Below are 13,472 nucleotides of genomic sequence, written 5' to 3' on the forward strand. Positions count from 1 at the left end.
GCTGGAATTTAAGCCTTAGTGAGAACCAAGCTACAGAAGGTCCAGTGTGGACTGAAAATTTCTCAGAATCCGTAGCTTTCTGTAGCAGCTTATTTAATGTGTATGTAAGTGCTTTTGATTAGTTACGGCTCGAGATACCTACATTTTTTAGGTGGCGTCTGCCCTTCTGTTACAGTAGGGTAGTCCCATAAAAGTCAGCAATGTAAAGTGGGGGCAGATTCAGTTCCTGTGTCATTTCTAAAGCAAGATAAATGAGTTCTCCAGCACAGCGCTGCGTCCTGCTAGCTTGTCTACTCAGCACGCAACTCCTAAAGCTCTGCTCAGAGGACAAAGATTTAAAATTATGTGAAGAGGACATTTCTGCAAGGTGGATTTTTTTTTTTTCCCCTAAACCAGCAACCTAATACAGTGTTTCAGGTTGTTCTTTCAGCAACACAGGCACAGTCTTACCGAGAACAAGAACTACATAACAATAAAAATTGATCCTAAGATCGCAGTCATATATTATAGGCATAACATTGTAGGCATAAATTCTATGTATAAGGGAGGAGGAGTTGTCTGTCTTAAATGAAGAGGGGTAACTTGGGTCAGTTATTAGCACTCTCTTATTCACTGTTTTACTGGAAAAAGCAGAAGTCTGCATGTATGATGGGGCTGTAGCTGAGGACAGCGTTCCGCAGCAGACCTCCTCCTCTTTGGAGAGCTGCCGGGCAGTGGGGAGCCCCACAGCTCCCGGAGAAACCTGCCGGCTCCTGAGGAAGGCCCTTTGAGAAGGATCTAATAGCCCAGGTGGCAATCGGAAGGAAAAAGCCAATACAGTGCCGAGATCTACTGGACACAGAGCCACTGCATGTACATAAATGTCATTTTGGCACTTTATTTCTTTTGTAAAATCTTACTGTTTCCAGATAGTCCAGGGATGAGGTCACGGAGCTCTTCTTGCTGATGCAATCTGTGATGTGCGTGGCCATTTGAAGTTTTAAACTGTAGAAAAAGAAGAAGGAGAAGGAAGAAAGAGCGTTTGGCTGATAGAAACTTTTCCTTTTGCTCGGCTGATGACACCTCTCGCGGCTCGCACCCCCTGCGCGCTCGTGCCAGGGCTCCCGCACCTCTTTCTGAAGTCTGTGCTGCACGGATGGTGAACGAGGCTGAGGTGAAATGTCGGCCTGCGCGAAGTTCGGCTCCGAGGGCTGGAAATCCCGAGCCGCGGCCACCGCCGGGCTCTTCGCCCGCCCCTGCGGGAGCCTGGGGCCTGGGGTTTCCCACCGGAACCGCCAAGGTTCCCGCTACCGCGGGCGATCGCGGCGGGGCCGATGCCGGGCGCCGCGCCCGTGCTCCCTCGGTAGCGGTACCGGCCGGGCAGGCCCCGCTGGGCCCTGGGCGGGCGTGAGCGCCGGCGGTTCGCCGAAGCTCGGCTTAACCCGGCCTAGCGCCGCGGGCGCGGGCCCGCCTCGCCCCCCAGGTAGGGCTCAGCTCCGCCGGCACTGGGGGAAGCGCTCCCCCCTCGGGGCGGGGGCTCCTCCCGCCTCCCCTCAGCCGAGGCGGGGTTCCCCGCGCGGCGCAGGGAGCTTCGCCGCGCTCCCCACGCCCCCTGGCGGCGGGCGGCGGCGGGGCAGGGGGCCGGCACGCCGCGCGGGGGGGGGGGGGGGGGGCAGCGCAGGCAGCGCACCAAGATGGCGACAACCGCAGTTCCTCCTGCAGCTCCCCCACCTCCGCAGTCCAGCAACGCCTTGCGGGAGACGCGCTAGTGCAGCGGCCACAGTAAGTTGCAGCCCCGGCGCGGGGACCCCGCGGGCCTGTGCGGGCGGTGCCCGGGGTCTCCCAGCCTTTGCTCCCCCGGATTTTTTTATTTTTTTTTTAAATTCACGCCCCCCCCCCCGGGCGGGGGCTTTGCCGCAGAGCGGTTTCCCGGCGGCTCTTGGCTTGCCTGGGGAGCGGTCGCTGTGCAGACGGGAGCCGGCTGGGGGGCAGCGGTAGCCCCCCGCCCCAAATCCGCCTCTTTCAGCGGCGACGGGCCGCAGCGGGGGGGGCCCTGGGAGCCTTTCCCCCCTCCGCTGCAGGAGAGTTCGCCCCGATGGCTGCCCGCTCACCGCTCGGGGAGGGGGTGCCGGGGGCCCCCGCTTCTCTCCCCGTCCAACACCGGCCTCCGCGCCCCAGCAGCGGCGCGGGTCCCTGGGCTCCCGGCGCAGCCCCTGCCCCGCGCAGGCCCTCTTGCCCCCCGCTCTCCGCTGCAGCCCGAGGCCCCCGGGCGCGGAGGGGAAGGGGGGGCTGCCCGCCCTCCGGCCTGGGGGTCAGCGTCCCCGGCTGGGAGGGGGCCCCCTCGCTCCACACCCACCCTCGCCGCAGGCAGCGGGGGCTCCCTTTGGGCCGCCCGCTCCTCTCCCGGGGCCCTGCATTCGGGGCTGTGCTCTTTGTCTGCAGTGGGGGGGCAGAGAGGAGGGATAACTGGAGTTCTCCTCGCTATCCCTTCCCCCCAGCCCTCGCTGCAGAGCTGGTACCTCCCTCCGCCCCCCCTTCCCTCCCCCTGTTCGGCATCCCGAGCTCCCGCTGCCCGGGGAGGGGGAGAAGTCGCAGGACGGAGTTTTTTGGGGGGGTGTGTGGTGTGAATGGGGCGGCTTTGAGGTTGCAGCCTGACCCAGATGTTGGCATCGTGGTTTGCGCTCCCGCTTCCTTCCGCCAGACAGATTTTGGGGGAATGGTGAGGGCAGATTTATTTTTTTCCTTCCTGGGGAGAGGGAATTGCACATTCACAAGCTTTGTTCTGTTAAAAATCTGGGTGTCTTCTTCACCTCCCCCCCCTTTCTGGTGCACATTATACCCAGCTGACGTGGGGGTGGGGAGGCTGGAAGAGATGCTCCACGCAGTAGCTGCAGATGATCCGAGGTAAAGTCTAAAAGTCCGACGGGGAGGGCAGCGCGTGTGAGCGGAAAGCCTGCGCGCGAGGGCCGGCACGGCTGGAGCTAGCCTTCTGCCAGGGGCCTGAGCGGAATTTGGAGAGGGATCCCAGGGGTGGTGGGTCCCTCCACCGCTGCCTGGCCACGTGTGCGGTGCTGCAGGGCGTCGGCGCGAGGTCCTTGAGGAGCCGGGCAGGTGCGGTGGGTTTCTGGGGCGCCGGTTGCATTTCTGCTGTGCGTAGATGTGCAGCCTGGTCCTTGTAACGCTGCAGCATTCCACCCCCAACGGGAACCCATGACCCCTATGTCCTCATTTCACACCGGGGAAGATTTAATTACGAGGAAGGAGGGTGTTTGCAGGCGCCTGATGGTCCCCTCCTCCTGGTATCTTTAGGGGCAAAAAGGGAGAAAGCATTGCATCAGTTGTTTTCCCATGGGTGATGGCTGGCAATCCTGTTTTGGAGGGAGGGGGCCTGGAAATACTCTTGCATAGGAATGCTTATTTTTCAGCGCTCATGACGGACGCTCTTCTAAAAAATCCCGGTGCAGGACGGGCGGTGTGGGGAGGTAGCCCCAACGGGGGCTGCCTCGGAGCCCTTCCTTCCGCGGGGCGGCGAGTTCCTCTTGCCGTGGCCCCGTGTTTTCCTGTAAGAAGGTTGTATGCCATGCTGGAGGTGCCGGTAGATAGAACCCGCTCCGGCGGGGCCGGGGCTTGGGGGGTGCCGAGGCGGACGGCTCCGGCTGGGGTTCATCGCCACCCCTTGGATCTCGTCATTTCTGGGGGGCTGTTACGTAAAGTTGGTGAATCTGTTCGTCATCTATAAATAGCCTCTGGTGCTGTAAAGCGACAGGAGAGGATTTAATGCGTCTTGGAGTAATAAACAACTGGCCAGTGCTCGTAGCAGCGCTCCAGAATGCAGTTTTCCGTAGAAGTAGAAGGCAGGGCCTCTCAGACCTCGGCTAGTGGGGTGTTCCATCTGCTGTGTGTTTAGAAAGTCCCTGTTCTTAGCTTCGGGGATGTTTAAATAAAATGACCAACAATGTGACTGAAGGGCTACTCAATCCTTTTCTACATGTTTCAACGCTTCTACAGTGTCATTCATCCTGGGTGAAAGGACCCGCGCCTATTACAAATAATTTAACCAGTTATATAAGCTCATACGTGTGGCTTCTATCTAGATCATGCTATAGATACTGTACTGCTCAGTGGAACAAGTATAATTGTGTGAATATTTTGTGAACAGAGGTGGAAAGCTAGGTTCCTAATAAACAGAAGAGTGCTTGCATGTTGCAAGAAATTGAGCATGGACATACTTTCATTCTCAGTTAAAGGAGGTGAAATAAAACAGAAACAAAGTCAGCACTGAGCGAAAATGAAGTAGCTTGAAAATCTAAGTCATGGTATCATCTTCCTCCTTTTTGTTGTTATGTCTGCATTCATTTGTGGCTTTGCTTGGCTTGTTTAGCATGATGCTTCATTAAAATGATTTGATACGGCTTTACATATCAATTGGTCCTTCCTATTTTTCAATGACTGGAGAGGCGATTGGCAGCAGAGGCTGTATGTGACTCGGGGGCATGCCGTGTTCACATCGTCACATGATTTCCATTCACTATCGATTGCCTTCCTCCCGAGGCGGCTGCAACTGCCATTGACATCAACAAATACACTGGAATCAATAATTTATCGTTGCGTTCAAAGAAATGGTTTGGATTACAGAAGGTGCGGTAAAATAACAAAACAAAAGCGCTAGAGTTGAGAACGAGCATGGGGAGAATAGTCTGGGAAACCACAGGGAGGGAATGGCAAGTGATGGCTTATGTTGGTGGTAGCAGGGTAGAGAACTTGTCATCCTTGGAGTATTTATTGGCTTGGATCTAGCAGAAATAACTAAATGCTCGGACTTCCCCCTTATGCCCATTATTCAGCCTCTGTGTGGAGTGGACAGTCGCTAGGCTGGAGAATACGGGTAAGGAAGAGGTGCCTTACTGCTGCAGAAGCGCGTTAAAAATCCTCCCTGATGTTAGCTCAGATTCAAGACTGGCTTTTAACACTTTGCTTTATCTTTTGTCTTGTGCAAGATTGTCTTCAAATACTGTTCCAAAGTTAGAGTAACTTCTGCCTTCTCGTCCCTGGGTCTTGTCCTGTAACAAGGTATTATTCCTGCCTAATGGAGCACATCAGCATACAGGATATTTTTAAGTAGAAAGCGTAGCCAGCCGGGACTGGACTGTAGCAAAACGGTGCAATTCCTCCTTTCTGAAAACAGCCATTTCAAAATGCAAAAATCTTGCTATCTAAGACCTCAAAGTCCCATTCCATGTTACTCATGCTGTTCCTGTGCTAGCAGAAAGGTATGAGGAGTTTATAAATAAAGTATTCTGAGCAGTTAATTCCAGGAGGATTTAAAAAAAAAAAAAAAGAAGAAAAAAAAAGCAGTTATGTTTTTCATTGTTGAATAGCATGTAACGCATTGTGAACTTCACAGGTAGTGGTCTTAAAAGTTACATAAATAAACCTGTCGTTGCTAGAGAAGTAGGGAGCAGAAAATACTGAAAATGACTAAAAGCCATCTCCTTTCTCTCTTTTTCTCTTGATCTGTATCCACTGTTACTTATTTTTACTAGAACTCCCTATAGGAATTTAAAAACCAAATAAAACAGACATGCAGGCAGTTATTCATGTCTGTATGTTTGGGCACGCTTGGGAACCATTCAGTTGACTCCCGGGGGAGGAGGTGGTGCTCGCTTGGGGTCGGGAGCTCCTGCAGCTTGTCGGGGCAGACTCAGCAATATCTAGCTCTCTTTGGCCGTTGAGGTGGTATTTCTGGCATTGGGTTTTGAGGAAGGATGCTTGAAAAACGGAGCAGTTGAAGCTCATCACAAATTGCTTACGTATCTGTCCCCAGTGCTTCAACTTCCCTAATTTTCTTTTCGTGGCTAAGGGCATGCCCAGGCATACACAGAATTGTTTCTTTAAGTAATGCTAGGCAAGAATATTGTTATTCTGAAGACAAGGGTAATAAAAAGTTATCTTTATTTCCAGGCATGTTGAATTCCCAGCAGTTCTGTGGAAATCTAAGAGGTGTCAATGCTCGGTATCGTTAAAAATCAGAGCACTTCTATGGAGCCTAGCTCTTAACTAAAGCAGCCTGGCGTTACAGTTGCGAAGGTGCAGAGCCGGATACCCGATCCTTAGGCCATTTGTGGATTTAATCAACCTTAGTGATTTAACGTGCCTTAAGTGATGCATAGGCCCTTCAGTGTGAGACGCATTTCACCTGCGTGGGAAAGCACTCTAGAAACGAGGTTGAACAACAAATGTGGATATTCCAATGGCGTTTCCAGCGGGAGATGAACTTTTGGTTGACTGTCTAGCGAAATCAGCAGCAGGGTGATGGCGTTAAGACAACTAGGAGTAGCTGACATCAGGGGAGGGTGATTTTTGTCTAATCAGATGAGATATGCATGGGGTGGTAAGAAAAGATGAAGACAGCATAACTCAGGCAGCCGTAAGGAAACGCCAAGCCTGCATGGATTGTATTCCAGAACACTGCAGAAATTCTGGGATCTATGTTGTGTAAGAGCAGAGAACTAGAAGGGGGGTTATTTATTCTCCTCCCTTTCATTTTTGTACCATTTGTAATCATATCCTTTGAGTGCTCTGCAACATTAAATGAATTCCTCCAAAATTACTGTATAGAATAACTGTTACCTTGCTCCTATTTTATGGGTCACTGATAGGCTGAATGAATTGAAGAAGAAATTAAATTTGGGTTAGTGTCTTAACTATTACACAATAATTATTCTGAACAATTCTTTGTTCAGAAGTTAGGCTTTAAAAAGGGGAAGTTGAAGTGCTGTCCTTCGGCTCGCGTAGTCTGTATGAATCGCCAAGTTCCGATGTGAGATTGGTGATAAACGCAAGTCAGCTTTGAGTCATGGCTAACATAGGGACCTGGAGAGCTGGGGTTAGCTATTTTTAGTTCTTGTAACTTACTGAGTGACATTACAGAAGTCATACTGCTCCTGGTAAGGATTGAAAAAGCCCACATTACTAGATCTTTGGTTTCTCAGGTTTTTATTAGAGCATCTTTAAATATTAATGTGTTTTCTAATATTTTTCTGTTGCTTTTGGTTGCTTTTGTGCTTCTCTCTCCTCCCTATGTTTCTGTGCATTTTTTTACCTTTAGAGGTGTGTGTTCAAGTTCAGTTCTGCCACTGCTGTTTCAAGAGCACAGCCCCTTTCATGCCCTGTCCGGAGTCTGCCCTTGAGCTCTGCTGAGAGACGAGTGCCCAGCAAACTTCTGCAATGTTTTACGTAGGGTGGGGAGAATGACCAGCAACAGAACAATAAATACTGCTTGAAAGTGAAAATATTTCCTTTTCCTTCCGCTTTATAGTGGGAAATGTGACATGAGAGTTTTTCCAAGGGAAAGGTTCCTCCCGCACCTCAGGGGGTTGTATTGCTGTACCTTTTCATTGATAAAATCGGCCTGTTCCAGACACGCAGAATTTACTGCAGATGGAGGAGATGGGCAAGTTCTTCTGAAGGCCATTTCCAGCCACGGATTTTCTCATGCCTGGATATTTTGGTTTGGCTTGAAGCTTTTTAGGCTCTCGTGCAGTAGAATTTCAGAGGGCTGTTCATCTACACTGTGTTTTCCTTTCTGCCCCAACCCTGCGTGTTCAAATCAAGAGCCACGTCTGTCTGTGTGGCTTATATAAAAATTCATATAGAAGGGCTCTCTCTCGAAGGAACTGAAAGACGTACTGTGAATGACTGAATCTTGCAAATTAATAAATGAAGAAATGTATTAAAGCAAAGATATTGCCTCAAAAGTGTTTTTTAATTTATTTTGACAATCAGCCTGAATAATTTATTAGAATATTTCATAATGTACCAGTAAATGGACTGCTGGGAACATTTAGAAATAATAATTAAGTCTTAGCAACTGGGCACCTTAGTACAGCATTTTTTCTGGTGTAAAATCTTTGAAAAATGTGTGTGTAAAGATGCAATCTGACCCCAGGGAGTTCTGGGCACCCAAATCCTGGTGCCCAGGACAAATTCCCAAGTCCCCTGAAGTCACTGGGAGCAGCACTGCTGAGCCCCAGCAGCCCAGTGTCATTCCCGATGCAGTTATCCGTAGCTCCGTAAAACACATACCCTCCTCTCCGACTACCTGGATGGTGAGTCTGTGTCACAGTTTTCAAAATGTTTCTCTTGTGGGAGGTTGAAGAATCAAATGTGGAAAGTGCTGAGGTAAATTCTAGGGTTTATTCTTACCGATTTCTGTATATCCCAGCAAGACCATACTTGGTTGTGAAATAAAATTTACCGGCTTTTTAGTCTAAAGAAGTTTGCCGTGCAGAACAGCCCAGGCTGGGCTTCGGCAGACCAGGTGTGCCATTATGGAAATGTCTTGATTGATGAGGATGAGGATGAGCCGCCCAGCTCTTCTAGAACAGGTACTTGTGAGACAAAGGGGTTGTCTCACTCTCGGGCGCGAAGCTGGCGGCGCTGGGTGTAGGGAGGCTTCTGATGGCTGGAAACAGGATTAAAGGAGAGGCTGTTCCCTATGGCCCATTATTAACAGGGTTGGAGAGTCCCAGCGCTTGTGATCAGCTTCCAGTTCTACCACTGATTTCCAGGTGACCTTGGACAAACTATTTTCCCTTTCTATGTCTCTCTCTCTCTGCAGACAAACTTTTCTACTTAAATCCTGAGACCTTCAGGATGAAGATGGTTTAATATCTGTTCATTCAGTCAACATGTGGATAAGGACTAATTTTAGTAAAGGTCTTTAAGTAGTAGTTTCATTTTAAAAAATCAAATCATTAGATAATGCGTGATGTTTTTTAATACCCTCTAGTAACTAATTTAAATACACAAAAAAGGGAAAGGAGTGTAAACCAGCTCGCCCTCTTGGTTGTGCTTCCCACACAGGCCCCTGCAGCAGGACGTTTTACCGAAGTAGGCAGAAAGTTTGACCGAAGTAGGCAGACTGGAGCCTGAACGCACCCCAGAAGCAGATCTGCCGACACCCTCATTCTCTGTGGTTGGTTTGGGGGGGAATTTTTGGGTTCTTTAGCAGAGGTTCATGCACTCTAAACGCATTCTGTTCTTCCAGTGAATACTGAAAAACCCTCCTTGGTGAATGCTGACAGTGCTTAAGAAATATTATTGTATCCTCACGTGAAAAATTTTTGTTGTTATTGAGGTTTTCTTTTCTTCCTGCTGAGAAAGCTGGTAGATCTTGGAAGTGGAAATCCTTGATACTCTCACCATTCTTTGCTTCAGTAACAACTGGATTGCTCCACACGTCCAGTTCTAACCACTGCTCCTTGCTGGCAGAAGGGGCTGCAGGTGTGTTGGTTGCATGACTGCTCTGCACCTGAGCCTGGGGAACTTGGTGGGGCTGTGTAACACTGGCATTCCTCACTGTTTGTCTGTATGGTTTTTGGTGAAACTAGCTCTCTGAAATATCCTGGGTAGTTATGTCTCCATACGCTGAGTAAGGTAAAGGTTAGGGGTTGGCTGTTGGAGCTGCAAAGCGTGGCTCGCCGTTGTGAGAAGGTGTAATGCTGTGCTAGCAAAGATTTAAAAACAGCTATATGGGTCTGATTTCAGGAATTAAATAAACATTCCATTCCCATCCTTTCAGTTTACATCCATCTTAATATGGGATAATTTACTGGGAAAACAAATGAAGTCAGGACAGGCAAGAGCTTCCCCAGAAATGAAAGCCCCAGGTCCCCATTACGTATTGATACCAAGCAAGCAACAGCCCTACGAGTAAGTTCCAAAGGCCGAAAGAAAAGCAGTCGCTTCGTGTGGCTGCAGCAGCAGAACAGTCTGCGCCGTGTGTGAACACGATGAGAACAAGTAGCACGAGGCAAACTTGTAACCTGATTTATCGGTATAGCATCAGAGTGTCTCTTGATTTATTAATGAATAGGATCTTTGCAAACCCGCTGTGATGTGCAATTGTGTACCGGATTTGCGGGGCGGGGGGTGGTGGTGTTAGTTTTTTGGTTGGTTTGGGGTTTTTTTTTGGTTTTGTTTTTTTGTTGTTTTTTTTTAATGGCCACTTAGCAGATTAGTTGGTTGCTTCCAGTTGCCCGTTGTGTAATTGTGCATACAAATCAGGCATTCATTTGTGCCTTCATTTTTTCCCTTTTTTATGCTGTGTCCCTGAGCTACTTTGGTTTCTAAATTCAGGCCTTACATATTTATCTGTGCCATTCAATTAGACCACATCCCCAATGCTGCTATATAGTTTCACAGTATGTGGGAAATTTCGTAATTAAATGCATGCAAATGCTGCAAGAATAGAATAAATTAATTTTTCCTTAATATCAGCAGGTTATTCTGTGATGTTTCTAGAGATAATGTGACCAAGATACTAACTTTCTCTCCCCTTCTTGCCATCTTTTTTGAGTCTTTATTGTTATTACTCTAGAAATACCTGGTCCAGTTTCTATGAAAACAATCCCAGCCCAGGCTATGCTGTGTGGTTACGTAAGGAGGGAGATCTATACGTAAGGTTTTTGGCTCTCCAAATAAAACCTGAGCTGGAAACAGTGTTTAAGTTCCACACGTGTGGTGCAGCTTTGGATTTGCACGGGAATCCGAGCCTTCAGAAAGTGTCTGAATGGCAGTGTCGCAGCTGGAGTGAGGCAGTTGCAAGGAATAGCCTGAAATCACTTGGAAGGATACTTTGTGCTAGATGTTCCGGCTTCTGGAAATACCCCAGCTACTATCTTAAAGGCTGGGATCTCCAGGTATTCTTAAAAAAAGGGCCCCGTTATTTCTATGCTGTGTTTATTCACGAAGTCCACTGCAATCCATAGAAAGCTGTGATTCTCGGTTTCAGAGCGTGCCTGTTGCGGATGCTGGGCCAACGTGTCCCGGCTCATCCTTACGGATGGGAGCGTGCCTCCGGTTTGGTCATGTCTCTGGCTTCTGTCAACTCTTCCCACGTGAACACAGGACACGTGAATAAAGACCGTTGGTGGCTAACATCGTGCTAAAATAGCTGAATTTTAACGATTCGGTCCTCTATCATAGTTTTCAAGGAATTCAAAAGTCATTCTTCTTTCAGAGATTCCAAATCCTTAATATATTTTTTGATGCTGTGTGCGTGTTAGTTTAAAAGATCTGACCTTACTGGTGATCGTTTTTCCTTACTTAAGGGACCTTATCCCGCATAGCTTTTGGAGTCTTTCCGTGCTGTATGCTCGTGGATATTTTGCCTTTCCTCTTGAATTCATTGCCACTTTGGTGTTTGGGTTGCTCCCAGAAGTGCCAAGCCATGTCAGGGCTGGGTTGTAGTCCAGCCTGCAGTACTGCAGTGCTGTTGCATCAGTGCAGGGTTTCTGTAATTCCTCTCCTCTCTTGGCCTCCTCCTGGAGTGTGAAAAGCTTGAAGAGGTACCAGTAGCTCAGAAATGCAATATATTCTTGTTGCTGGTTCTCGAATGAGAGCTTGCCAAAAGGTGCAAAGCTGCAGAGGGTTTGTAGGCGGCTGGATTCCGATAAACGAACTTCCTCGCAGCTCTTCTCTTTTGTAGGAGTGGGGGGGAGAGAGCAAGGTGCTCTTTGCAGGGACAGTGTAAAATCCTGTCAGAGGTCCGTGCTCCTTTACAGGCTGGAAACTCTGCGAGGTCTTCCTCAGCTGTGCTTCTGTCCCTCGTCCTCTTCCCTTTACATTTTATCACGGAAAAGTGCTCCTTTGCGTTGCATCTGATGCCAAGAAGACTCTGTGTCTAACCCGCGTGTTATAGAAATTTAATTTTCAGAAATTACTATTGTACTTGGCGAAAGTCTTTTAAAATTATTTCATTCTTGGGGCCTGAAATGAACAGAAACCCTGATAATTACATGTATGTAAAATGAAAGGGTGAGATTTGACTTCCCGTAGTAGAGACGTGGCGTGCTCCGGAGTAGGAAGAGGTGAGCCCGTGGAGGTCTTGGTCCTACCTAGAGAAGCCTTCAGAGTGCTCCCTGGCACCCCTATTCCAGTGCATGCCAGAGTCATTAAGGAAGCTTCTCCTTAACTGCAATAGTATCCGATCAGACACGAAGGAGCATTTTTTTCAGAAGAGCTCAGCGTATTCCGTGCATGTTGGCTACGGCGCTCTCATAAACCCATCCCCGAGTTACTCCTTTGTGTTGTATTGAGGGGAGCGCTTCGCTGCATGCCTTGTTAGCCGGGTAAGGAATGTGCTAATACCCAGCCCTTTTTAGGCAAGGCTGAACACCTTGTCCCGACCCTGGGAGTAGAGCTGACTGGGAGTTTTTATCTCATCATCAGTTTGCTAGAGAGCAATGAATCATTTTTGCAGGAAAATAATGGTTTTGATAAAGTTGCTTTTCAGAACGGTTTCTGTAGTCTAGAATAGGGTTTGCGTTCAGGAGACGCCCAAATCGGGATAGCCGTCAGCGTGGTGGCTGGAGCTCCTGGTCTGCGTGCCGCTTCTGCTTGCGCTGTAAAACCTGGGTGAAGCGGCGCGGCGGGCAGGGACGGGCAGGTTCGCCCGGCGTCCCGCGCCTGACGGGCACCTGCCCGTAGCGTGTGCTGGGACTGGAAAGCAGCAGGTCTGCTTGCCTCACTCTGTGGGGGCTTGAAGACCAGCGTTGCCTTCGGATCTTCAATGCTGTATGCTTGTCTGTCTGCTTTTGCCGTGACTGACTTTGTTCTGCCTGTGCTGTTTGCTCCCCTGCAGAGCTGACCTGTCCGGGGTGCGACATAACTAAAGAAGCTGCTGCAGGATGAAAAGATGGCAGCACGGCTGCTCGCACCACCAGGCCCTGATAGTTTTAAACCCTTCACTCCGGAGTCTCTGGCTAACATTGAGAAACACATTGCAGAATTAAAAAAGAAGCAGCGTCCAAAGCAAGACAGCAGCCACCGGGATGACGATGAGGACAGCAAACCAAAACCAAACAGTGACCTTGAGGCGGGGAAGAATTTGCCTTTCATCTACGGGGACATCCCAAAAGGCCTGGTTGCCGTACCACTGGAGGACTTTGACCCTTATTATATGACCCAGAAAGTGAGTCTGCAAGAAAGAAGTCGCTAAACCGCCTTTTTCTTAGGAAATTGCAGGTTTGGGTATGGTTGAAGTAGAAGACAAAGAATGGAGTCTTTGAATGGGGCTTGTTTGTTCGGTTTGTTACCTGTTTTTCTTTGAGGTTTAATAGAGATTATGTGATCAATCTTTAAGCACCTGCTTGGATGGAGTTAGGAGAACAACGTCTGGAAACTAAAAATAGATAAAGTTGTGCTAATGTGCCAATTTTAACCATGAGGGCAATAAGAAGAATTTAATTGAGGGGTGACGGTAACGGTTTTAAGTGTGTATTTCATTACTTGCATGGAATTCAGTCTGAATTTGCTTGTTAGGAAGCAGCGGGATATAGAATCATGACAAAAAAGAAGTGAGATAAACCAATTAACTTGCTTTCATCTTCCTGATTTTTATTTTTAAAATATTTGTCTGTGGAATTAAGGTGATATGGCAGGAGGCATTTATGGGTGCTGAGATGTATTATGAAATGAAGTGGTGAGTA

General features: G+C 48.7%; 1 protein-coding gene across 5 annotated transcripts in view; it reads left to right on the forward strand.

Annotated features, from left to right (window-relative positions):
- Positions 1–12,679: 12,679 nt before the first annotated feature.
- The window catches only part of SCN8A (sodium voltage-gated channel alpha subunit 8), a 45,258-nt gene continuing 44,465 nt past the window's right edge, over positions 12,680–13,472 (forward strand). For all 5 annotated transcript variants that reach the window (XM_059832855.1, XM_059832857.1, XM_059832853.1 and 2 more), the window contains exon 1: positions 12,680–12,955. In XM_059832855.1, the coding sequence (XP_059688838.1) occupies positions 12,680–12,955 (276 nt within the window). The remainder of the gene's footprint in view (positions 12,956–13,472) is intronic.

The sequence above is a fragment of the Gavia stellata genome, chromosome 36 (assembly GCF_030936135.1).
Source record: "Gavia stellata isolate bGavSte3 chromosome 36, bGavSte3.hap2, whole genome shotgun sequence".
Taxonomy (NCBI): domain Eukaryota; kingdom Metazoa; phylum Chordata; class Aves; order Gaviiformes; family Gaviidae; genus Gavia; species Gavia stellata.